The sequence below is a fragment of the Rattus rattus genome, chromosome 6, assembly GCF_011064425.1.
Source record: "Rattus rattus isolate New Zealand chromosome 6, Rrattus_CSIRO_v1, whole genome shotgun sequence".
Lineage (NCBI taxonomy): Eukaryota > Metazoa > Chordata > Mammalia > Rodentia > Muridae > Rattus > Rattus rattus.
In genome coordinates, this window is record NC_046159.1 from 6410755 (window position 1) to 6437832 (window position 27078).

Genomic DNA, 27078 nt, shown 5'->3' on the forward strand with positions numbered 1-27078 from the left:
CAAGTGCTGGGATTACAGGTATATGCAACCATGTCCAGAGAGAAAGGTTTAATGTAGGTTGGCCTCAAACTAGTGTTCCTTGTGTCTGATCCTCTTCACCATTTGCCTACCAGTAAGCACTAGAGTGGCCTGCAGAAGTGCTGCCATGCTCTCCTGTCCATGATGAAACATGTGGGCCCCGACTTCTCCCCTCAGTGCCAACAGCCCCCTTGTCCCAGGCTCCTAGGAGTCAGGAAAGCATGATCACCTCCACATTCCTGAAAACACTCCACATAGCAGAGTTCAGTTCCTGGGGATTAGCCCACATTTTATTTTACAGTACATTCATAAAAGTTCCTGCATTTCCAAGGTAACCAGATCACATTCCGGTTAGCACTTCAGGTAATAAAAATCATACAATGACTCTGGCTTTAAAAACAAGGTATGGTGATGCGCAGGAATATGTCTTCCCTTTAATACTGCAGATGACAATTCACCATGAAGTAAGATCTCCAAAGCCCATGCCCCTGGGATCCAGTGTGAAGGCATACTACCTATGTTACAATTAAACCACATAAGACATGGGAGAAAACGGACTACTTCAGAGGTCTAAAGCCCCCGCAATGCAATCTTTCCCTTCTAACTGCTGGGGGACACGCAGCTTTGGTGCCCTGAAAAATGAGAGATGGCAAAATACAGGGTGATTTCACTCTTAAACATGTGGCTTTTTAAAGCTACTTCTGAAAAAAATTAAATAACCTAAATTTAAAAAAAAAAAAAAAAAAAAAAGGAATACAAGTAAGGATTGATAATTCAGGAATCACCCGGAAAATCCTGCCAGTTGCTGATGGAAATTTAAGCTGCAGGTATTTCACATAAACAAAATCTGTATCACATCCAGAAATATGTCGAGTCCTGATAACATATTTTCATTTTGCCGAATGAAAGCACAATGGTTCATAGTCTGCTTTTGAACAGTTCGGGAAAAGCCGTCTGCGACAGTGACGTCATCACTCACCTGTAAACCCAGCTGGCCAAGAGACCAACCCTTGAGGAATTTATGAAAAAGCAACTGAGCCGTAATAAAGACTGAGCTGAATCAGGCTGGAGAGACTTCAGACCGTGAAGAGCAGATTGTTAGGTTAGGCTGTCGGGTCTTCTTACTAAATGAAAAGACGTCTACCATTTGTAACGGCTGTAACTCCAAGCCCTGGGAAGCTGAGGGAGGACTGCTGCAAGTCTGAGGTCAGCCTAGGCCACAGAGTGAGTTCCAGTCCAGCCAGAACTACGTAGCAAAACCCACCGGCTGGGTGTGTTAGCAGCAGCCATGGGGCTGACTCAGGAGGACTGCAATCTTGAGGTCAACCTGGGTTGCATACAGAAACAGTCTCTCTCTCTCACAAAGAAAGAAGGGAGGGCTGAATGGAAAAAGGGGAAAAAAAAAAAAACAAAAAAAAAAACAAAACAAAAATGCTTTGGGCCCTGTCCAACATGGTTGGAATGGTAACTACTGACCGAGCCCCCACCCAGGAGTCACCTTCTGCTTAGAACTTCAGTGTGCTTTCATATTGGGATGCCCACAACCCCTGCAGTATCACTTAAACACATGACCCATAAGACCATCAGTCTTTCTGCTAAGCCCAGTAACTGACAAGTCCCTGCTGCTGGCTGCCAAGAAGCGGGTGAAGCCTGAAACTAGCAGGTTGTCAATATTATCAATACACTTGCGATCCTGAAAGAATCATCATTCCACTCGAGAGAGAAAATGTGGTGGGAAACGGTTCTTAACAGTTCTTAGGATGCTGCAGATGTCTTAGGGAAAACCAGACAGTTCTTAGGATAGCCACAGATGTCTTAGGGAAAACCAGAGCCACTGCCTGAGTTCCGACCCTTGAAGGAAGCCTCTGGGCACAGGGTGGTCCAAGGGTGCAGGGATGCTTCTGAAGCCAGAGTGAGACCTGCACTAACTGTCTGACGGTCAACTCACAGAGTAAAATGCAGAATGAAATGACATAACCAAGGTTTACAGGATATCTAGAAATATGTTTTATGCTTTAAAAAAATTGCAATGCACTCCAAAAAAATTGTTTTCTGATTATTCATGTACAACAGAAGGCACTGTTATCTGCATAAATCCACTGATTCTTCATGGCAAAAACCTGAGACATGCGCCGATACAGAACTCTAACCCCTCAGCGGTCAGCCTTCAGAGCAGACGCTCTGTCCTTTCCAATCAATGATTCTGCTTTTTTAAAATTTCATACATTACAGTAGCTGTTAAAAATATATATATTCCAGGGTGAGAAGGGTCAAGGAAAGGGAGAACAGGTCCGTGGCCGCCTGATGCCGACGACTCAGTCCCTTGTTTCCCTCTTGGCCCTCAACCCGTGTACTAAGCAGCAGCGGTGACGCCGATCGGTGCACGGTGGATGCGCCTTCCGGGTGTTGCTGGGCGCAGCTCCAAAATTAAACGCAGAGAAGATGCTCCTGTCCTCAAATGTGGAACTGCCCTGCTGTTAAAAAAAAAGAAAGTGGAGAGGGAAAATGTGAATGATTGCTTCAGGTGAGAGAGTTTAAAGTAACCTTAAAAAAACAGACTTTTATGATAGTGGACTGTTTTGTTTTGCTCCAGACAGGGCCTCTAACTTGCTATCCAGCTGAGGATGGCTTTCAACTCCTGATTGTCCAGCTCCACATACCAAGTGCTGGGATTACAGACACCACCCTCCCCTCCCAGGCCTGGCTCCTTTTACAGATTTCAGCTTGAGAAGAGGGTGATTACTGGTATTGGTCTGCCTAACCGGATGCCAGCCTTTAACAACAAAACCACACTGACAGGCAATTATGTTTGACGTGGAAAATCCATTTGCTAGCATAAGAGAAATGTAAACAGTTCTGAAGCTGCAAGCCAATAGCTACAGGCTCCACTCCTCGATGTAGCTAACAAAAGATGAGTCTCTCCCCTACCCACACCCGGATCTACTAGAACAGTCCTCACCTAAAACTCCCCATGTCTTCTATTGAAATACTTTCTAAGCACAAAGTCTTTCCAATTAACAACCCAGGAGGGAGCTCAGAATCCTGACATTAAACAATTTCTCCTTAAAAACTGAAAATTAACAGTCACCAACACATGAATCCCTACAATTATAAGGACTTTCCCTGGTTTAGGTCAGAAATGTCCCCTGAAGTCCACATGCTGAACTTCTGTTCCCAGCCTAAGGCACGACTGGGAGGTAGAACCTCTAAGAGGAGAGGCCTCACTGGAGGAAGTGAGGTTACTGGGTATGCTTTTTTAAAGATTTATTTTTGTGTGTATGTGTGTGTATATGTGTGCATGTGCACATGCATACACACATGCACCTGTGTGAGAGGGGTTTATGCCACATGTGTGAAGTGTCCAAGAAACCAGAAAAGGGCATCACAAAAGGAAACTGGAGCTACAGGTAGTTGTGAGCCACGATATGGGTGCTGGGAACCTAACCCAGATTCTATGCAAGAATAGCAATGACTCTTTAATTGTGGAGCACCCTTCTCCAGCCCCATGGCATGTGCTTTTAAAGGAGATTCTAGGACCCCAGCCCCATCTCCTCTTTGCTTCCCAGATCCCTGAACACACCTGTAATCTGAGCCCTCAGGGGGGTTGAGGCAGAAGGATAGTTGAGTTTGAAGTTAGTGTGGGGTACACAGTGAGTTCCAGGCCAGCTAAAAAGACAGACAGACATAGGAGAGGGACGGGGAGGAGGGGAGGAAGAAGGGGAAGGGAAGGGGGAGGTGGAGGACAACAACTACTAGGGTTGTAGCTCACTGGGAGATTATTTGCCCAACATGTACAAAGCTCTGAGTTCAAACCCCAGCATCTTGAATAGAGATAAAGAAGAACCATTCAGCCCAGGAGGAGCACAGTAACTCCAGTACATACAGATAAAAATAAGAGGATTACAAGTTCAGGCCAGCCTAGCTACATGGCAAAACCCTGTCTTAAAAACAAAACAAGCACAGCTATGTGACAATGGAATCCTTCATTATCATGAAGGCTGGTCTTCAGCCGTTTTAATCAAGTAAGGCAGATGGTGACACACAACTCCGATATGGAAAGGAATGGCTGACCTGCCAGTGTCCTTCGGTGCTCTGCCAACGTGTACACCTCCTGTAGCTTTCTCTTCTGATCCTCACTGAGTGGTGCCACCAGCAGCTGGTACCAGGCAGCATCCCGATTCTGCACAGCTACAGCATTTCGTGGGGTTTGGAGGAGAAAAGGTGAGAGAGCCAGTGACCGTTATTATCTCAGGATAGGTAAGTAGCATGAACAAATCACAATGAGATTGTCACACAGGAGTAGGCAGGGTCATGAGTCTGATCCTAATGGTCATTTCTGAGGGCCCACTGATACTCAATCAACTATGAGGAGCCCCAAGGAAAATAACTCTCACGAACCTGTGGTTTCCCAAACTCTGTCTTCTTCTATCTTCTTCTGGAAGTTTCCCCAGCTACTCCCTAAAATTCTGACACTGGAAACATCGAGGCTCCCCCATTCCCGTCCTCCTTGGGCCCTTCTTAGTGCCTTCCCCGCCGGCTCAGTTTCTGCACTGCGGGCCCAACACACCCTTGCGCAAAATCCTTCCCTTTTCCTGGACTTTTCCAGCTAAATACTTCAAATTTAGCACAACTGAAACAAGGTTTAACATTTTCCTCTAAATGCTTGCAATCCCCCATTTTCCTTGCTAGCTCTATTAGCCTCTTAGGAAATCACTACAAACACTTCACATCTGTAGCCATGCCCAGCCCACATCCGGTCCTCTGCCTGTCTCTTAAAGTCCTCTACCTACAGGCTCCTCCCATCCAGTCCCATACAATAGTCCTGATCTAGCAATCTCACATTGCCTGCGCTCCTCCAGATTTTGCACTTTGACCGAATTGTCCCACAAGTAAACTACCACATAAGGTCAACGGCTTTTAGGAAAACACTCCACTCTGCACTGGGCAAAGGGCTCATATCCAAGGCAGCCACCCTTGGTCCTGCCCTCCTTCCTAGGGATTTCTCAGAGGCTTTTTTCCTGGTGGTCTGTCCAAGCTTGTCTGCAGATGGCCATAACCCCACCGGAGGAGCTTCTGAACTGGAGACTGAAAAGCTGCCGAGGTGGTCAGGATGCACACCATGTCCACTGACAGCCATCCTGAAGCACACTTTCCAATTTCTATCTCTACAGCTGGCTTTCAGAACACTCCTATACTTGTGGCAAAATTAAATAATGGTGGTGTGTTATGTTGGCATTGCATAGTTGGGAAAAATACTGCACACACGTGAGAATCTTAGGCATCTAACAGTAGAAGTAACAGAACCACAGAAACACTATTGAACCATAAAATGAATAATAGACATTAGTTAATTTTTCTAGTGCAACTATCAGATTAATAATTTGCTAAGTGTTTCATTGGCTTATTCCTCAGTTTTATCTGTAGGAAACAAGTGAAGTCCTGAGTCAAATGTGTGTCACTGACATGAGTTCAGCCATGTCAAGGACTCCAGTGCCTCAGTCCTATGGGAAGGCAAAGTTTTCTATGAATGAGGCTCAGAGAATGGCAAAGCCTCCCTTGAGTCCATGTGCAAACATTGACGGTGTGTACAGAAAATGTCCACCATAGCTCCTCTTAACTCCTGCCACCCAGTGTTTGCAACCTGAAGATGCTCCTTCAGAGGAAGAAATTTATTCTACGCAGATGAGCTAAACCTGCCTCCTTGTTCAGCTGTACGTAAAAACCTCTCCTCCCTCTTCAACTGCAATAAACTTGCTGAGCTTCCGGGGTGCTGCAGCCTCTTTATCGGAGAACGCATCCCACCTGATCCCAATTTCTTTGTGTGTCTGTGTCTGTCATTTCTCCATTCTGCCGCAGTGGCACAGAGCCTGTGCTTCCCATTCACATCTCCTACTGTATACAAGGCCTTCCGACACGTGGCGTTAAGGAGTCTCATCACTTATAATCCCAACTCATCCCATTTAAAACCATCCCTTGGCCCGTGCTCTGTCAGAACCGTAACACCTCCGGTCACGGCAGTCCGTTTTCCTAGCAGTTGTGATATGCTGTGTAAGATGGATGGAAATTCTGAGTCTGTTCTGTATGTGGCATGAAACTGTGTCGGTGGAACTAAGGACTACGAGCATCTGGTCACCTGAGTTCTTAAGGAAATTTGCTAAGTCTGCGTCTGGAGCGCGACTGGAGAAAGTTCAAAGAGAAAGAGTATGCGGCTCTTCATGTGGGTACGAGGACACAGTGTGGCTCCTGGGTACCTGCACACAGTGTGGCTCTTGGGTACCTGCACATAGTGTGGCTCCTGGGTACGAGGACACAGTGTGGCTCTTGGGTACGAGGACACAGTGTGGCTCCTGGGTACCTGCACACAGTGTGGCTCCTGGGTACCTGCACACAGTGTGGCTCCTGGGTACCTGCACACAGTGTGGCTCTTGGGTACCTGCACACAGTGTGGCTCTTCAGAGTTTGCGTACACACGTTAAGAACTGAACTGTCTCTATACTCTGCTCATCAACCAATGAAGTCTCAGTTGTGACAGAGATGGGGGCCTGATAAATAACTGATAAATAACTCCTTTAAAGGTGACCTGCAGGCTCACCCTGATGCTGATGCTACAGCAATGGAACTTAGGACAGCCTTTGCGTGTGTTATTGTGCTAACTTTTTTCACTTGATGTATGTTTGGTTATTTCTAAAAGGAAAGATAAAAAGATAAAATTCTAAAAGTCTATACCAATACGGTGGTGGTGGTGGTGGGGATCCCAAAACAACTTCTAACAGGAAGAAATCTAAGATGTCTGAAAACATAACTTCAGATTGGAGAATGGGGCCAGGGGGAATGACAAGAGAAGACGTACTCAGCAGAGCTTGTGTGAAAAACTGGTACTCATCCACGCTGTTGTCGAGGTCCAGTGGGGTGCTGAAGCCCTCGAGGGCTGTCTCCTCCAGCACTTCTTCATCCCAGTCGTCATCCTCCTCCTCCTCGCCTCTGCCGATCTGTGACTGCATAGCTTGAGCGTTTACACTTGTCTCCTCCTCCTCACTGGAAATCTCCTCTGGGGGGCCATTAATTATGTGAGAGGATGAGAAACAAGGATTACAAAACACTCTGAAAACATGAAGCCACCATAGAATCCATCTACAGTTGTAAACTTTATCTCTGCTGCAGTAGTTGACTGGCCTCACCCTTTTCAGCTCAGTGGCTCAGACTGAACACTGCAGATGCTGCACCATGGCCACCCTAGTAACGTACGAGTACTGTCTAACTGCAGATTCCCCGAGTTCTTCTGATGGGAAGAAAAGGAGAATGGTTCCCATCCATGTGAACATTTCAGCAGCAATGACTTCAACTCTCTTAATCATTAAGGAGACAATTATGAAATACTCCAAAATCCCCCCAAGAGGTCGTTTCTGCTAACACAAACCTACCCATCTAGCCTAACCCCAAACTAATGAGACACTGTCTCAAAAACAAATAACAACAAGTCAAGACCATCTGATTCTCTAACACATAGACTGATCAAGAGGAAAACACATCTACTAGGGTCCATTTAGAAGTCACTGGAGTTTTCAGTGTCAAGAGGAGCACAGATCTAAATATATCCTACATGATGAAATGTGTAAGTCACCCAAGCCCCAGTTTAAATGGGTCAAAGGCCAGAGAATGTCAATCTGTTCAATGACTCCAAACAGGCTACAATTTAAAGAAAACACATGCTGAAATCAAAATCCGAGTCAGAGACGACAGTGTGCACACACAGTCCCAGTGCACAGGAGACTAAAGCAGGAATGTCGTAAGCTTAAGGTTAGTCTGAGCTACAAAGCAAGGCCTAGCCCAAAAAAGCACTGGGTTGTGGAGATGGCTCGGTAGGTAAAGGCACTTGGCCTGGAAGCTGGGGACTCACGTGGGAGAAACAGAGAACGAACTCTTGTAAATTGTTCGCTGACATCCGCACACATGTGTACCCAAACAAGTACATATTTTTTAACTTTTTTAAAGCAAAGTATGGGTCTGAAGAGATAGCTCAGTGGTTAAGAGCAGTGGTTGTACCGCAGACGACCCAGGTTTGGTTCACAGCACTACATGGTGGTTCACAGCAATCTGAATTCCAGTTCTAGGAAACTCTACACTTTCTTCTGGCCTATACAGGTCCTAGGCACACATGTGGCGCACATACATACATATATATATATACATACTACATACATACATACATACATAATGGCAATCACCCATGCACATAAAATAATAATTTAAATTTTATAATAAATTAATCAATTTTTAAAAGCAAAACCAACTATAGTACAAATCATGAGTAGAAGACTTTACCATTTTCCTCTATGTCAGCTTTCTCTGCCTTTGAGTGATTTTCACGGTTTACTGTTTGTCGTGTAGCACAGACCTGCTTCAGGCCAAGGAAAAGGAAGAGAATGGAGGGGAGGATCTGTGCAGCCACAGCATCCACGGCAGGAGGTCGGTTCTGCAGCTCCAAGAGCACGCTTAGTCCTATTATACACATCTTCCGGTCATGGTGTCTGCAAAACGTGGAAAACATGCAGATGCGGTCACAAAGCACCAACTCGGAGCAGTGGTTCTCACCCTTCCTGATGCTGCAACCCTGCATGACTTCCTCATGCTCTGCTGATCCCAACCATAAAATCACTTCCATTGCTACTTCATAACTGTCATGTGCTACCGTTATAGATCATAATTAAGTATTTTTGGAGATATTTAGCCATAGCCCACAGGTTGAGAATCACAGCTCTAGAAAAACTAAAGCAATTGAAGCCCATGTAAACCAAATTCTACAAACAGACCAATGGTTATCACCAAAGACTTGTGGGGAGAGTCAGGTGTGGTGGCTCAAACCTATAATCCCAGCAGAGGAGGCTGAGACAGGGGCAATGTAAAGTCAAGGTGAACCTGGACTATAGAGCAATTTCAAGACCAGCCTAGGCTCTATAAAAAGACTTGGCTTCAGGAGGGGGAAAGGGCTTATAGGAGTCTGCCATTAGCATTTACCCTCGCTATAATACCACTTATGATTAATGAAAGAGCTGTATCTGAATGTTGGTATAATGAGGTTTGCTAGAGCAGAAATGGCTCCTTGACAGCATACAATTTCTATACAATGGGAAAAGTGAAGGACTCTCCATACTGTGCTTCCTTAGCCTGGTCCTCAGGGTTTCTTGGCAGATATGCTCCATCTACACCAACCCAGGGTGCCAAAAGCTGTTTCATCTGGCGTGCTGACCTGGCTAACCATACATACGTCTGCCATCAGTCTTTGCCGTAACAGAATAAAAAAAAAAATTAATTCCAAAGGAAAAATGATTGGTTAATTTAGACACATTTGCCTATGAAATATTTCTTTTGTTTTAAAATATCAAAATTAAAAGACAAAAGCTAGGAGGAAACAAGCTCAGTGAGTAAGAGCAACTGCTGTTCTTCTAGAGGACCTGAGCTTGATTCCCAGCACCCACAACAAATGGCTTATAATCACCTACAACACCAGCTCCAGGAGCTCCAACACCTGCTCCAGGAGCTCCAACACCTGCTCCAGGAGCTCCAACACCTGCTCCAGGAGACCCAACACCTGCTCTAGGAGGTCCAACACCTGCTCTAGGAGATCCAACACCTGCTCTAGGAGATCCAACACTGCTCTAGGAGACCCAACACCTGCTCTTAGGAGACCCAACACCTGCTCTAGGAGACCCAACACCTGCTCTAGGAGACCCAACACCTGCTCTAGGAGACCCAACACCTGCTCTAGGAGACCCAACACCTGTTCTGGCCTCTGAACATACCCAAACATGCATAGAGTACACATGGCATGCCTCCACAGAGATATACACATAAACATGAATAAAAATAAATCTTAAAAGCTTGGTACTCAGAAGGCAGAGGCAGGAGGATCGGGTGTTCAAGGCCAGCTTGGGCACATAAGATCAGTCTTGAAAAGAACAAAGTTAGAACTTACACTAAACACTATATTCTATATCTTTCCATCAGGTTATACTTCTAATCCATATTTCCTAATTATGTGGACTGGAGTGATGGCTCAGCAAATAAAGGTGCTGCTTTAAGAATGCTTTTAGAACAGACTCCTAAAAGCTGTCCTCAGAAATGCACATGCCATGATACAAGTCTGCCCCCACACACAAAATAAATAATTTTTTAAACATTCTTAATCTTCAAAAATCTAAATAGTACACTAAAACAGTCCCCGAGTTATGAAGATTATCTCACAACACACCTCTGTGTATTACAAAGTAGATTTCCTGCAACGGCAAAGCAATGTAAAAGGCACTCACCCAAGGAAGTAATCGGTGTCGCTCATCCACTGGTTTATGAACTGCGACGTGACGGGTCCTGGGTTGTGTGGCAGCTGGACTCGCTCCAGCGTGTGGAACAGCAGCTCAGGGCTGTAGTAAAGGGCCGCAATGGCCACCTGAAGACACATGGTGCGCAGCTCACTCGTCTTGACCCCGCGGGTTAACCTCTCCAAGACGAGTTGAATGAACAGCGGGATACACTAGAGGATAGGACAGAAGCAAGAGTCACCCACACACGGCGGCCAGGAGACTCCCTGTATCACCAATAACTGAGTCCTTGTGACAATAAGTGTTTGCTTATTTCAATTAGGAGACTTTTAAAGACCTAAATTTCCACCAAACTCAGAGATAAGGAGACAAAGAGTAATAGTTGAAGATGTCTCCTCCCTCTTACGTCCACACTGGAGCCACTGGAGATTGCCTATGAGCTCATCCTTTAAAACAATTCACTTACTCAGCCACTTCCATGTTTAAGGTAAATGACAAATTTGGGATTTAAATGAGCAAGAGTATGACATGATCGGTTTGTCTCTTGAAAAACAAAATTCTACAGATACACCCGAAAGCTCAAAAACGCTGAAAAAAAGGAGTGTGGGTCTCAAGTCCTCTAACTACAGTGCTAGCCCTGCACTGGCTTCCCATTTAGATACTAAGTGTTCTTTGATTGGGTCGTATCGTATTTGTCTGATACATTAAAAATCCTAGGCCATGGTGAAATGATTTCTACTATCAGATATATGTAAAGCCACCAAGAGTTAGTCCTAACCCTTTAAATTTTAAAATATAACAATCATCCCTTTCTGACCTTCAAGACTGATGACTTAGAAAAAAAATTCATAGAAATATTTTATCTAATAAATAATGAATAAATGAAAGATCACCAGCAACAGCCCTCACATCACAGATAAGATATACTGCCCTCCTGGTAGAAATAGCTCACAGTGATCTCTGAAGTATTCTCTTCTGAAAGTGAAACCTGATTCTGACCAGCCTGTAACTCAACAGCAGCTGACAGGAAACACAGAGAAGTGTAATGTCCGGTGAGACCTGTGTCCACGCCAAAATTCAATCACCTACCGTCCTCCACTCCTTAGCACAGTCTCAAGCCTCCCAGTTCCTCTGCAGCCCAGGTCAAATACAAACCCACGGCACTATGCTGCAAATTCTTACTGACTATACAGGGGCCGGTCCAGATGAAGAACTCTTCAATTCCTTCCTAATAACCACATCTGTCCAAACTGAAGCTGTCACCTTTTCCCACATCACATACAATTCCAAGTCAATGATGAGTTATCCTACAAGTTTCCACATTCCTTCTTTCTACTCAAGCCATGTGCCTGTATTAGCATTATCTAAACAGCACTTTCAGGACAATCAGTATGGCCCTAGAGTTTAGAAAGCAAAACCACTCATATTTAACTTGGAAAATAATACAAATACACCTCCCCAGACACACGCCAGTGGGCACACAATAAAATCTGTTGACTTTTGCCTGGCCCATTTTCCCCTTGATCTGACCTTAGGAAACTTTTTGTTTTATGAACTCTATCACCACCCATAGACAGGAAGTGTGGGTTGCGTAACTCTGCTTCCACATGCTGCTGCCCATTAGCTTCCCCACCCAGGGAAGAGCCTGCAGGCAAACCTACACTCTTGTCCTTTACCCAGCTCTCTCCTCTAATGCCTTCTCTTTTCTGATGCTTCCTACGCAATCTCCTGCTATATATAATCTGATGTTTCCGACGCCATCTCCTGCTTCACAATCTCTGCTTTCCTCACACTTACACCAGCCGCTGCTTCCTTGCCCAACTGCAGAAGACTCGTCCATTGGTAGCATGCTCAGCAACCTTCGACCTTGCTATTTTTCCACTCAAGGTCCTCTGTTTAACCAATTGCTCAGACCCAAGTGACCTCTATTACACACGTGCCTGTTTGTTCTCTGTTACTGCTTATTAAACATCATTGTTGTAAATGTTTCTGAGTCAGTTTTTTTTCTATTATTCAAACAGGATTTGCACCCCACCAGCAGGCACAAACTCTGGCTGCCTTTTTAATTTTCCATCAAACATAAGTAGAATATCAATCAAGCACAGGCATTTCTTTATGTTAAGTGTCCGGGAGGATGCTTTTCTGCCATGTATCACCTGATCAATTCCCCTTCCTTTGCACTGAAGAATGATGACTTCCAAGAGTTTTGCAGCGTAGCACTCGGCATCCTCCCCTGACTCTCCACACAGCACCTAGAGAGACAAGTAGCTCAGCATGAGTGCCACAGGGAAGTCCATGACACCACAGGAAGCAAACCCTGTGAAGTCAGTCAGAAATGAGTTTTGCTGTTACAGGATCTCTACGTAGCCCTGGCTGGCTTAGAGCTCACCATGTGAACCACTAAGATCAGGCTCAGAGGAGTCTACCTGCCTCTGCCTTTCAAGTGTTGGGATTAAAGGCCAGCCATCACATTGAACAGGGATCACTGACTTTAGAAGAGCAACTTTCTGGACAGGTCTGGTGGTACACACCTTTAATCCCAGCACTGGGAGACAGAAGCAGACAGATCTTTGTTTGCGAAAAGGCAAAGAAACAAGATATATCTTGTAATTTACAGGTGGACTGTGGAGCCACACGCCTGATTTCAAACACGGTTCCAGCACAGGAGCTCTGAGACCTAGAACAATTTACCAAGCAGCAGGCCCAGGGATGAAAGTGGGGCTCCCTAACATCGTAAAAGTTAAATACGGTAAGATATGCAAAAAGGCTCAAACAGTTGCTAAGCAAGAGATGAGGTCTTCAGAGGTGCAGCAGGTCTCCTCTAGACAATCCCAAGAAACTCATTAGGTTGGGGAGGAGAAGATACAAACATTCTTAGAAGCAGGCGTGGTGGACACACACAAGACACTAGTCAGGAAGAGACGTCATCCCTGGGAGGTGGAGCTAGTGCACACACACACACACACACGCACGCGCACACACACACACGCACGCGCACACACGCACACGCACACACATATGCACACACACACATACATACACACGCACACACATACACACACACACACACACACACATGATTAAAAATAAGTGTTTTTAAAATACACAGGAAATATCTGGTGCACTTCAATAGTAATAAATATGAATAGTATTAAAACGAAGAAAATGAAGTATGTCACCTACTTGACAGGAACAGTGCTGTGAACACTGCCTTCTCTGTGTCTGCTATACAGAACACTGAGTTCCTGAGGGCACACATGCAACTGCTGTACACAGCAGCTTTCCTCCCCCCTTGTCCCTATAGCTGAGGGCTGAGGCATGAAGACTGACAGGTGGATAAAAGCGTTTTACAGAGCTTCAGTTAAAATCTGAGCTTAGAGAAGACATTTGTACAACTTTGGAAGCTCTTTATATATAATTTAAGTGGGACCCAAACCAGATGCACTGATTACCAGTTTATAGCTCTTACCAGCCCCCTGAGTTACCTCCCTGCTAATGAGAACCATGCTGCACCACAGCTATTTCCCACCCCCAACTCCATGGACTAACCTTTTGGTTTCTGGCTATTTGAGCTTTCCACAGTTTGTCTGCCAGATTGATGCATTACAAATTTACACACATATATGTACACGCGCGCGCACACATACACACACACACACACACACACACACACACACTCACACACTCACACACACACACACACACACACATACTTCCCTGAAGGAGGTAAACATGACTTAGTCATTGAAAAAATTGTAAGGTATAACCAAATAGTGGTTAAGATAATCAGTACAGTAAACAACCATGTCTGTGCATAAATACATCCATGAATCATCACATACTAAACTAAGTGTTGCTTCTGTAACTCTCACCATTGCTATATGTTGCTTGTGCTTAGATTATCTACATCCAGGTGCATAGATGGCTTCCAATATACATTTCGTTAAAAGTTAAAAGATCGGCACCATTCTGCCACAGGCTGGTTGCCTGTGTGGTTAGTTTTCCTTTACTTATTAACAAGCTTGTGTTTTTAAATCTTCATTTTAGATTTATTTAATTTTATGGGTGTGTCTTGCCTCCAAGTTATGTGTGTACACCATGTACATGCCTGGTACCCACAGAGGCCAGAGGAAGGTGTGCAAAAGCCCCGGAACTGAAGTCACAGATGGTTGTGAGCCGCCATGTGGGTGCTGAGAACCAAACCTGGGTCCTCTGCAAGAGCAACAAGTGCTCTTAGTCATTGAGCCGTCTTTCCAGCACCCATGAAGTTTATATTTTAGAAGAAAAAAATTGAAAAGTAGAGAGCTGGCTCTCCACATTGCAAGGTTCTCTACCAACGGATTCAGCCAGCCATAAGCCAAGCGTTTAAGACTGGGACCCACACTGAATGTGCCAGATTCTTTCTCTTGTTGTTATTCCCTGACCACATGGTTAACAACCATTTACATAACATTACACTATATTAGGTGTTACGGAAGTGAGTTAAAGTACATGCCGAGATGTACAAGGGCTGTGGACAAAGACCATACTTGTCAGTTATGGGACCAGAGTGGTCTCTATGGACACCGAGAGATGGTTGTATTAACTTAGAAAATTTCAAAGCTCGTAGATATCGAAGTGACCTAAGTGCAACACATACTGTGAAACTTTCAAGTTACGACAATCACAAAGTCATTTTTAAAATGAAATTGATAGATTTATTCCGGTAAAGCAATATAAACTAAACACTTAAACATGGTAAAGAGTCACAGGACAACGGCAGAAGGCACTTACCTTCCTGCACATTGTGAACAAGACTTCTAAGTGCTTTGGATTGGACAGCAGCGCGTTGGTGTCCACGGTCACGTAATTATGCAGGAGAGGCATCATGTCTGGGGAAAGACCCAGAATCCCATTGAGAATTGTGCAACAGGTGCAGAATGAATGATTCCCACTGGAACCACAGCTCCACAGCACTCGAATACCGTCTCCCTTAGCAACCACAAACGCTAGGAAAGCTCATGATATACAATGCAGGCTAGGAAGGTTAAAATGCTCACTGTTTATCAGAATAACACTTCTAACCTTTCCCTGTTCCCGTTCCCACTGCACTCAGTACTACCTGACATACAGCCAAGGCCTCAGGCCTTAAAGCACCCTTGCTACTTCCCCTCCTGCTAGAATGCAAACTACAGAAGGGCTGCAGCCACCTACTGCTAGATGGCTGGGCTGATGACAGTGCTCAGGACATAGCTGTGTTCAGATAGTATTTACTCAATTTACACACAAATACACGCTGGTTGCAAACTAAGAAACGAGACAGGTATAATCACTCCACCCTTTCTTTGACCACTGAATGAAAACACCTGATTAGTGCTGAATCATCCATTGTTAAGGGAAATACATATAGATAGAGAGAAAAGCTGTTGTACGATCAGTGCATGCCTGTGAAGTACTCGAAGCAATCCTGCTGGAAAACTTCATATAAAATGCTCAGGAGCTGCCACATCTGCGGGGAGATGGCATGGCAGGTTAAATTGTATGCCAGGGAAAGGATTTCCTCATAGAATTCTAGAAGAGAAAACTCTAGTTAGAATGCAAGGAAATAGCAAGATTAAAGGGGACCATACAGAGGATTCAAACTCCCTTCCATGTGTCTGTCACATGCTTCCCTGCACCCCTTCCTCAGTGGCATCAGCCAGTCAGGCTGCCTTCAACTCTCACTGAGATCTACCCTCTACTCAACAAAGACAGACAACAATCTGTGCATAGTACTGAAAAAATGTTTAAAATTTCTATTTTAGGACATGTGTAGTGGTGCATGCCTTTAATTCCAGCACTCTGTAGGCAGAGGCAGGCAGAGCTCTAAGTTCAAGGCCAGCCTGGTCTACATAGCAAGTTCCAGGCTACTCAAGGTAACAGTGAAATCCTGGGGAGAAAATTCAAATTTCAGCTGAGGCAGAGTGGTAAACACCTTTAATCTCAGCACTTGGGAGTCAGGGGCAGGCAGAAGCTCTCTGAGTTTGAGGCCAGCCTAGTCTATAGGGTGAGTTCCAGGACAGCCAGAGCTATATAATGAGACCCCATCTAAATAAATAAATAAATTCAAATGTCTATTTTATAACATAGTTTCTATCTATAAATTATATTACAAATTTATAAGAACTATATTAGCATGGCTCTACCATGTAGATTTAAAACATAAGTAATTAGTAATATTGTTGAAGAGCTTAACGGTACAGAGATATATTACTATCACATTTTTTAGTTTTACCAACAACTATAAAATATATCGCATTTTCTTCCAGTTCTATAACTTACAGTTTGAGAAGTATTCTTCAGAATACTTTATACCTCATGTAAGTGAAGAGGCCCAGAGAGATGCTCTGTATTTACATGCCCTGTGATTACTCAGTAAAATACACAGCTTTCTACATCACAGACTAAAGCATTTCACCCACTTCTCTCTCCCTCTCCCCGTCTTCCTCTCCTTCCCTTTTTTCTCCCCTTTCTTTCCTTCTCCCGCTCTCCCTCTCTTCTTCCTCCCTAACCCCCTACTATGGTCTCAAGTAGCCCAGGCTGGCCTCAAACTGTGCAGCCAAAGATGGACGACCTTGAACTTCTGCCTTCCCTGCCTCCACATCCCAAGTGCTATCCCACCCATGTTACCATGTGTGGTGCTGGGAGCAAAACCCAGGGCTTCCTGCGTAGCAGGCAAGCACGCTACCATCTGACCTATAACCTATAACCCCAGTTCATCTCTTCAAATGTAAATACTGCATTCTCCAGCCTTTAAATTTTCTAAAGTCAGCAATTCTTCACTGGACACATTAAGAGTTTGCCACTGAATTAAAATATACCTAACTATTATCAGAAAGCTGAGCTTTAAGTTTAAAGAAACCAAGTTCCCCTTTCTCAAAACTGTTGACCTCACTGAGTTTGAAGGGTTAAAAACTATGCTTTCGGTTCATCAAATTGAAAAAAAAAACATCTGTTTACCTTTTCTCCAACCTCTGAACTTACCAATGACATGCTTCTGTAGGACAAGATCAATGATTCGTAGACAGATGTTCTCCAGCTGCTGTATAATCTAAAGATAAATTTTAAAGAGTCCAAAATCACTGTGATCATTCTGAAATTAACATAAATTCACGTCATCCCAATGAAATATCTTCGAGATGGCTTTTGAGAATGGAAGTTGTAATCTTCATGGGGAAAGTAAATAGGGGAAAACACAGGGAGGTTCTGGAAGTTGACCAATGACAGTGATGCAAGTTAAACCCGTGGAAAATCCGAATTGGACACCTCCTCATCACATTCTATACCAAATAAACTACTTAGGGTCAGAGAGTTCTACGACAAAACCATAACACAAAAAAAAAAAAAAAAAAAAAAAAAAACAGAAAAAGTAAGAGAATCCTTGTACAACCATAAGGAGGAAAGGAAGGTCACCACCAAACAAGAACTAAAGACACTGCACCACCTGACTGCAAAAGAGCAAGTCTTCCTGCACGAGGGCATGAGCAGACCAAGACAAATGACAACCGGACTGAAGTACTGCAGAGTGGAATCCCAAATAATAGATTCCCTTACACGAAACCTAACAGAAAAGCAGGTAAAGCCTATAAAAAACAAAAATGCCTCCAGCTCATGAAGAGACGGTCACTCTCACCTAGGGAGAGATTACAGACAGAATACAACAGCTAACACTGTCAGAAGTGTGGGGTAGGACAGGAGCTCTGATCTCGGGAGTGCACACTTGTATGAAATCTCAGCCAACATCACCTCAAGAAACCGGCTCACAGACACTTCCCACTCCTGTAAGAGGACATGGAAAAGGCCATTCAATGCAACAAGATACGTGACCCTAACAAACAAATGCTCATTTAACATGGAATGTTGGTGTCTACTCACTAGGGATCGGCCATGTAAATGTGACACACATATGAGAGAATTCTATTAAAACTGTATGCTTACTGAGTGGTGTGGAAGAATCACAAGACGAACTGCATAAAACATGTCAGTTAAAGCCACTGCACAACACGTTGTTACACAGCTCTGCTCTCTGGGCAGAACAACTGCCATCTCCACCAGCTCAGCTGTGACTGCCTGCAAGCATCCATCAGGAGCAGGCCTGTCAACTACTGACATTCCTCACGGGAGGAGGAGATGGGGAAAGCATGGGCCCAAACCTGAGACTTCTCCCAGCTGTATATATTGAGTCTGCCCTAAATACACACGGTCTTAGTGTCTTGGAGGGGGTCTACAGTATATAGGCTGAGGTAGGGGAGGGGTAACTGAAGAGGGACTCTCCATCTATGAGGAAGCCAGCAGCCATGCTGAATGAAGACATTCAAGCGAGCCTGCTTTGGGTTCACCCACCATCTAAGTAAGCTCGATAAACTCAATGGTTCTCCAGGGTGACTGGGATAGAATCAAACTCTGGTTAGTCAGTCACTGGGACCTTAGATGGGAGAAAGCAGATGTTCTTCACACTCTGCCAGGGAAGGGATTTCAGCAAACCATTTTATCATCAATACACGCACTGACTTTCTGCTAGCTCGGCAACAGAAAAATCTCAGAGAGATTTCAAGAGAAAACGACAGCTTCTGAGAAGAGATTTGATGACTGGAGTAACTGAGTAGGGTTCAGAGTTTAACTAAGTATCTTCTCAGGACTCTTCAGTTATTAAATACTCAACACATATATATACCCACGCCCAGACAGTGTCGTTGAATAGCCCTGGCTGACCTAGAACTCACTACATAGTAGATACACTACAGTAGATCAGGTTGGTCTCAAATTCATAGAAATACACCTTCCTGCCTTGTCTCCTGAATGGCTGGAATTAAAAGCATGCACCACCATGACCAGCTGCTATATCAGACTTTTCCCCCTAAGACAGGGTCTCACTGTGTAGCTCTGACTATTCCTGGAAATCACTCTGCAGACCAGGCTTGCCTTGAACTCGCAGAGATCCACATGCCTCTGACTTCCAAGTGCTGGGATTAAAACTATATGCCACTATGCCTGGTTACTGTATCAAATATATTTTAAATGAATAAAAGCTAAAAATCAAAAAAAAAAAAAAAAGTTAAAAATCAGTGGTGAGATACACCACTGTGTAAATGTACAATTCAATCTTAGAGCATATTCTAATATTCAATTTTAATTTTACTTGTAGTCTTTTTTAAATGTTTGTTTTGTTTTTAGATTTATTTATTTATTATGCATACACTATTCTGTCTGCATATACACCTACAAGCCAGAAGAGGGCACCAGATCGCATTATAGATGGCTGTGAGCCACTATGTGGTTGCTGGGATTTGAACTCAGGACCTCTGGAAGAGCAGCTGGTGTTTTCAACAGCTGAGTCATCTCTCCAGCCCACTTGTGATATTTTTTATTTAATTGAAATAATAATTTTAGGGTACAGTTTGATAACTTGCTATGTGCTAAATTATTATTTTGAAGTTCAAATGATCCAAAATCTAGACTCTGCCAATATCCTTAAAATGTCAAATAAAAATAAACCCTCTTGGGTACCGTTTTAGATTTCCACATTTTGCTCTCTCTAAGTAACCATAGGTCTGTTTTTCTTTGAAAAAAAGTTAAAGAATGAGCAGGAGAGATGTCTCAGAGATAGTAGTATATGAGAGCCCAGTTCAGGTCACAGGACAGACGTGTTGAGGCTTGGTCTTACTGTGTACTGTAATGTTAAGTGTGTGTGTGTGTGTGTGTGTGTGTGTGTGTGTGTGTGTGTGTGTGTGTGTGTGTGTGTGTGTGGTGGGGGGACCTGGAGTCCACACACAGGTAGACCCAAGTGATGCTATGTGACCTTGTTGCCAGGCTATTTCTAATCGGTAAATAAAGATACCAACAGCTAATAGCTGGGCAGAAGAGACATCTATAGATGGTGTTTAGGATTCCTGAGCTTGGGGGAGGGGGAGGACCACGATGGGAAGAAGAGGAAGGAAGAAGAGGAAGATGCCACGGTTAGGAGTCAAGAAAGCATGGTCCTGAGGGCTGGCCGACTGGTTGAGAGCAGCCCAGATGAAACACAGTAAGTAACAGCTGGGGGTTATCCATAGGAAAGTAGAGTCTAGCAGCATGGAAAGTGGATCCGCCCAACTCTTGTGCCGTTTAAGGCTTATTGTAAATATAAAAGTTGTCTTTAATCTGGGAACTGAATGATCAAAGGCCGGGGTGGAAGCCCCGGATCAGGATTAAAAATTTCAACAACACAGTGGCCAGGCAGTGCACAACTTCCTGTAGTAACTCCAGCCCCTGGGTACAAGAGCATCCACACGCACGTGCACACATCCACATGCGGACACGTACCTCTAACTAAAATGCACATATATGTATGTCGAAACTAATGAAAAAAGAGTCCATGAATTGGAAAAAGAGCAAAAAGGAGTGGGAGGGTTTGGAGGGAGGAAGAGGAAAAGAGAAATGGTGTGATTATATGATAATCTCAAAAAAGAAATATTTTTTAAAATTATTTTTTAATCTGTGAAAAATTTAAGAACAGGTGACCAGGAGAGCAAATTATAGTTGGTTTTGCTTCTAACTACACAGAAGGCTTTGCATTTTCATCTGTAGGTATGAAGCCAGACGTGGTTTGCCAAGTGTGCCTCAACCTTAACTCACGCCTCCTTCCCTAATTATAGTAACTTTGAAGGTTCAACATTACTTATAGTTAAAAAAAAATTAATAACAAACTCAAAAATGCAAAATGCTTTTGTTTTCAAAATTATGCAGTTTTCTCTCTTCACATACTCGTACTTGGGAAAACTGGATTCAGTGATTACTAAGGTCTTGTGAAATTTAAAAAGAGAAAAAAATGGCTAAAGTATAATTAGCTTAAGTATAGCTACTCTGAGTTAATTTGGTCTAACTCACTGTTACCAAGAAGACCAGAAACACAAAACTAAACACAAAAATAAAATACTGAACATGAAAATTAAAGATCCACTCAAAGACCTTAAGGTACAGGAAGGACGGGCAGAGTAACACCGCACTGTTTCAGCAAGCTCCTTGGGTGCCTGACAAACATGGGGCGAATCTGCAGTCACCTGGCTAACAGCACAGTGTAAAGAGCTGGCACCTGCTTCCCAAACCCTCACTTACTGAGCAAATCTGTCACCACTAAGCACAGCAGTCTGTGCTAATTTTCTTTAAGGAAAGGCCACATTCCACTCGGGAAGGAGAACTGTGGGTTGTCATGGAAAAGCTGACATGTGATAACAATGGCCCAATGACAAATCTAAACCCATAACTGATCCGTTGTGACCAGGTACAATAACCCTGAGCCTCCTGACCCTTGCTCACTTCTGCTTTTGTAAAAGTGACTTTATCACCTATTAACATTCCTGAAGCAGCTAAGTACTGAATACAACATCTAAACTCTTGACCCTGGGCCTGAGATGTGACTCAGCTGGTAGAATGACTGCTAGCATCCGTGAAGCCCTGAATGCCGTCCCCAGCACTGCAGAAATACATGTTTTATCCAAGCACAAGGGGATGTTTTATCCAAGCACGAGGTGGCCAAGGCTGTCCTTGGTTACAGAGTTAAGTTTGGGGCCAAGCTGGGTGGCTTAAGACCAAAATTTATTTCTATTTCATCTTTAGTGTCCTCTGAGAGTTGGATGTCTTTAAGTTTTTGCTTACGCCTCTCCAGTCTTACTGCACCCCTTGCATTACAACAATGTTCCTTTACTAATACTGGCCACTGTAGCTGAAAGCTCCTTCCCTCTCCACTACGATTAGACCTGGGTTCCTGGAAGGCAAGACCCTTGGTCTATTCAATCAGCAATTCACAGACACCTATCCGGGCACACAGTAGATATGACCTGAACTCAGATTAATGCAAAGGCTTATATACTGTTGACTTTCAATAAACGTGCAAGTTCCTTCCCCAATCATCTTAATACATTACTTTAAAATTTGAGAGCAATTTATGTGCTTGTGTGTTTGAAAAAGGTGTTCACTACCTAGCCCAGGCTGGCCATGGGGTTATAATCTTCCTCCGTAAACGCAAAAGTGAGGACAATTTTTAAAACTTACTACTATAACTAAATATAAACCATTAATAGAAGACTTTGGGCTGGTGAGACACATCAGCAGGGAAGATCACAGCACACAGTGCTGGAGAGATAGTTCAGTGGTTAAGAGTGCTTGCAGCTTTTTCAGAGGACCTGGGTTCAAAGCCCAGCGCCCGTGTCAGGCTGCCCACGACTGCCTACAACTCCAGAAGATCTGATGTCCTCTTCTGAGGACACCATATGTATTTACACACATTTGATATACACACACAAATATATATGCCTGACATGTATACACACACACACATAAATAATAAATTAAAAAGACAAGAATTCGTAACCATTGTCACATAAATTTCAGTTAATATAACCATTCTAATAAAGCACAAGGTAGCCTACCCACCTCTGGATGGTTTTCCACAACGGTTAAGATAGTGTCGATAGTGTGTAAAATTCCCATGGCCATGACAGTTTTGTCTTCAATTTCCTCATACTCGTCACTTTGAAGAACTTTACCAAATATCTCAGCCTGTGAAAATTACATTATAATACTCGTTGGTACCATGGCAAGGGAGAGGCATTGCACACCGAAATGCTAGCATTTCTCAGACACTAAGTTCTGTGCTTTGTGGACTGGATCATCTTTTTTCTTGCAATGACAGATCACCGCATGCTTTAAGAATAACCACCCTTGGGTTGGGGATTTGGCTCAGTGGTAGAGCGCTTGCCTAGCAAGCGCAAGGCCCTGGGTTCGGTCCCCAGCTCCAAAAAAAAAAAGAATAGAAAAAAGAATAACCACCCTTTTGCTTCTTTGTTTTTGTTTTTTAAAGATTTATTTATTTAATGTATACGAGTACAGTGTAGCTGTCTTCAGACACACCAGAAGAGGGCATCGGATCCCATTACAGATGGTTGTGAGCCACCATGTGGTTGCTGGGAATTGAACTCAGGACCTCTGGAAGAGCAGTCAGTGCTCTTAACCTCTGAGCCATCTTTCCAGCCCATAACCACCCTTTGGTATCCACTGTAGTCATGACACGAAACACATATTAGCTAAGGTAACCAATAGCTAATATTTATTTAACTGTTAGTTTATCTTTAGGCAAATAAAACTGAAATCTAGAAATGCTGCCAAAAGTGTTTCTAAAAAGAAAAATGTGACAGAAAACTTAGAAAATGAAAGCAAAGATTACTCAGAAGTTATTAAAAAAAAAACAAAAAAAAAAAAAAACAGACACAGACACAGACAAAAAGAGAAGAAAGGATATAGGGGGAGGATTCAGTTCCAGTCTGACATCCATAGCAGGAAGTATAGGTATAGAAGAGGGTGGGAAACAGTAAAAAAAAAATTATCAAGGTGGCAATAACAACAAACCATTCTCCTGGGCTGGCAAAATGGCTCTGAGGTAAAGGCACTTGCCACACAAGCTTGGCAACAGAAGTTCAATCCCCAGAACACACATTAATTCAGAAGAAGAAAACTAACCCCGCAGAGTTGTACACACACTGTACACATGCACACATGCACACGCGCACACGCGCGCGCGCGCGCGCGCACACACACACACACACACACACACACGCACACACACCACGTATAAGGAAGATGAAATTCCAAGTGCAAAAGTGAGAGCTCAGAATGCTCGCATTAAGAGTGTCGTTGTGACATTTCAGGATATTACAGGAAAAAAGAGGTTAATTTAAGGCTAATCAATTCAACCTTAGGAATATCTGAATGACCAAGGCAAATACTGTCATATTGTGTTTACAAATAAAACTGAACTCCAAATTCTGGAGTTTAATTTATGGGGGGGGGGTTGTTTAGACTCCTCAGGGCTTTTCTTTTTTTATGTGCATATGTGTTTGCCTCCATGTCTGTCTGTGCACCACACACATGGCTGATGCCCATGGAGATCAGAAGGTACTGGATCCCCTGGAACAAGAATTACAGACAGCTGTGAGCTGCCATGTGGGTGTTGGGAATTGAACCCTGCTCTAAAAAGAGCAGCCAGTGCTCTCAACCACTGAACCATTATCTCTAGCCCCCATTAAGGGTTCTTTACCAAACTAATATACACTTAGCTCATTCTTACTGCTGCTATGTGGGTATTTCTTCCTGAAGGGAGTGAAGGGAAGAGTAAAGTTTATAAGATTCAGGAAGTAAACAAAAATTACAAGGCTCTTAAAAGGAATTCAGCAAGTTCATAAGATTCGCAAGGCTCCTCTCCAAATTATAAAGATAGTAAGTGCAGGGGGAGAGAGTGAGTTGCTTCAACATTACGCAGGGAGCTTTGGGGATGCAACTTTCATGGTCGCCCATGTCAGAATGGGCTTTTCAGTAATGCAGCTGCCTTGAGTCAGCCATTCTCCTGTACACAGCGGGTTCCTGTAAGGAATCACATCTCTCCAACAGAAGCAAGCCATCACTTACCAAGTGCTGGGTTATGTCCACAGCGATGGAGGCCATGTCGTGACTGTACTCACATATGAGCTTCTGGATGACGTTAGTGACATCATCACTCTCCGTCTCTTTGACAATGTGCAGAAGCTCCTGCATGATGAATCTCACGTATGGTTTCATGTACTCCTTGGCTAATGCAGTCAGAAAGAAGAAATCAGCAAGAGTTCATCACTCATATATGCTAACTCCAGGATAAGGATCTAGATGTGGCTGTGCTGTGGTGAGCAAGCTACAGAGACGTATTAAATAACCTTCTGGAGTCATGCAGCATCAGGCAAAACAGGACACAGCTTGTGCTCTCATAAAGCTGAACTGACTTGCAAAGGTGATTTGGATGTTGAATAGAATATCTCTGTGAACAAACTGGCTGTGTCACTGCCCACTGGGAATATTCCCTGCTACTTTCTGAACTGGTAGAATCATAGAACACTAGAGTTGAATTCTGGTGCTGTCCAATCTAACTTCTTAAAGTGAGACAGGAAGAAACGAAGGCCTGACAGGTTGCGCTTGCCAGCCTTGTCAGGCTTCAGAGAGAAGCCGATGCCTTGCCCAGTTTCATGTGGTCACAGAGAGCACCAAAGCTGGTCCAGGTGCCTGAATGCCTGCTTACTCTAGTACCCAGCAATTATTGCTTCTGACTAAATTTTTCTGGAAACCACAATCAACAGAACTAAAATGGACAAAATAAATACCTATAAAATTCGGAGGAGGGGAGCAAGGAATCTAAATTCTGGACCCTCAGGCTTAGAAATCTGCTTCTTTAAAGAAGGAAGTGAGATTATTTAAGGCCGTTTATAAAAAGAAGGAAAAGATACACGTGGCATCACCTTGTGTCTGGTTGGAGATCAGCGACTGCAGTGCGAGGGCAGCTTCCACCTTGACAGGCATCTCCGAGTCTTCAATCAGGCTCTTCTTTGCTAACTCTACTGCATTTCTGAGGTTGAGCTCATTGTGAAACTTCAAAGAACTAAATGCATGAAGCACCCAGCAGGACTGCAAGGAAAGAAGGGGAACTAACTGCGATGGCAGTGTCCTGTGGCAGTGTCTGTCAGAGGCAGCCCCTGGTTGGCATCACTCTGTGTCAAGGGGCGGCCACTGGATGACATCACTCTGTGTTTGGGGCAGCCACTGGATGACATCACTCTGTGTCAGGGGCAGCCACTGGATGGCATCACTCTGTGTTTGGGGCAGCCACTGGATGACATCACTCTGTGTCAGGGGCAGCCACTGGATGGCATCACTCTGTGTTTGGGGCAGCCACTGGATGACATCACTCTGTGTCAGGGGCAGCCACTGGATGACATCACTCTGTGTCAGGGGCAGCCACTAGATGGCAGAGCTCTGTGAGTGTCAAAGGGCAGCCATTGGCATGACAGCACTCTGTGACAGCGTCACACATGAAAAGCCTTTTACCAAAGCATGACATTCACTTAGGAATCTACCCTACAGGTGGAGATCTTATAACAGATGTAAGGAAAACTTACTCTAGCTCGAAGATATCCCAGGTTAGACAATATTAATGGAAATACATGATTCTGCAGGAACAACTCAATTTGGTCCTTGAATAAACTCTTCTGTTGGGAACAGAAATTCAATTTTAGCGTGCCAATGACTGTAATATGTGTAAGAGCTACTTTCCAAAAAGTATGCTTATGACGACTTGCATTTAGTACCCCGTTTTGTAAAATTGTTTAACATACCCTCTGCATCTTTAAAACAAGTCAGAATAGCACCTTGGATCAATTTTATATTAACTGATGTTTGTATAAAGAAGAAATTATACTAAAATCATTCCAGATCTTGCTTACAGAGATATAGTTTCACAATGACAAACTTGCAAAAGTAAATTTTCTTTTCGTTAAGAAAATAGGTGACAGAGCCGGTGAGATGGCTCAGCAAATGTCATTAACCCTGACCGCCTGATTTGATCCCTACCCACAAGGAGACAGGAGAGAGCTGACTCCCAACTCCCACATGTCCTCTGACCTCCATACCTGTGTTGTGGGACACATACAAAGAGACATGCACACACACTCAAAGTAAGTATATAAAATAAAATAATTTTAAATCCCCAAGAATAAGGAATATATTTTAAAAAATAGATTATGAAGGAAAGGATATTTATAGTAAGGTGACTAGAATTAGTCGCTAGTAATTTTCATGCTTTTATTGGCTTGAGCTTCACAGCTTTATTTAGTTAAATTTTGCTAATCTGAGCTGGGAAAATGGCTCAGTTGATGAACTACCTGCCACATGG

The 27078-nt window shown here is 43.7% G+C and overlaps 1 protein-coding gene across 2 annotated transcripts in view; it reads right to left on the reverse strand.

The window, feature by feature from the left end:
* Window positions 1-281: 281 nt before the first annotated feature.
* Ipo8 (importin 8) overlaps window positions 282-27078 on the reverse strand; it is a 59177-nt gene continuing 32380 nt past the window's right edge. The window contains exons 13-25 of one of the 2 annotated variants that reach the window (XM_032905445.1): window positions 26306-26395; window positions 25649-25814; window positions 24792-24952; window positions 22764-22889; window positions 17337-17403; window positions 15759-15884; window positions 15108-15205; window positions 12491-12586; window positions 10326-10546; window positions 8341-8546; window positions 6869-7066; window positions 4090-4206; window positions 282-2489 (exon numbers count right to left, since the gene is read on the reverse strand). In XM_032905445.1, the coding sequence (XP_032761336.1) occupies window positions 2473-2489; window positions 4090-4206; window positions 6869-7066; window positions 8341-8546; window positions 10326-10546; window positions 12491-12586; window positions 15108-15205; window positions 15759-15884; window positions 17337-17403; window positions 22764-22889; window positions 24792-24952; window positions 25649-25814; window positions 26306-26395 (1689 nt within the window). In that variant the 3' untranslated portion in view covers window positions 282-2472. Of the gene's footprint in view, window positions 2493-4089; window positions 4207-6868; window positions 7067-8340; window positions 8547-10325; window positions 10547-12490; window positions 12587-15107; window positions 15206-15758; window positions 15885-17336; window positions 17404-22763; window positions 22890-24791; window positions 24953-25648; window positions 25815-26305; window positions 26396-27078 lie in introns of both variants that reach the window. The other variant, XM_032905444.1, reaches the window with a different exon arrangement.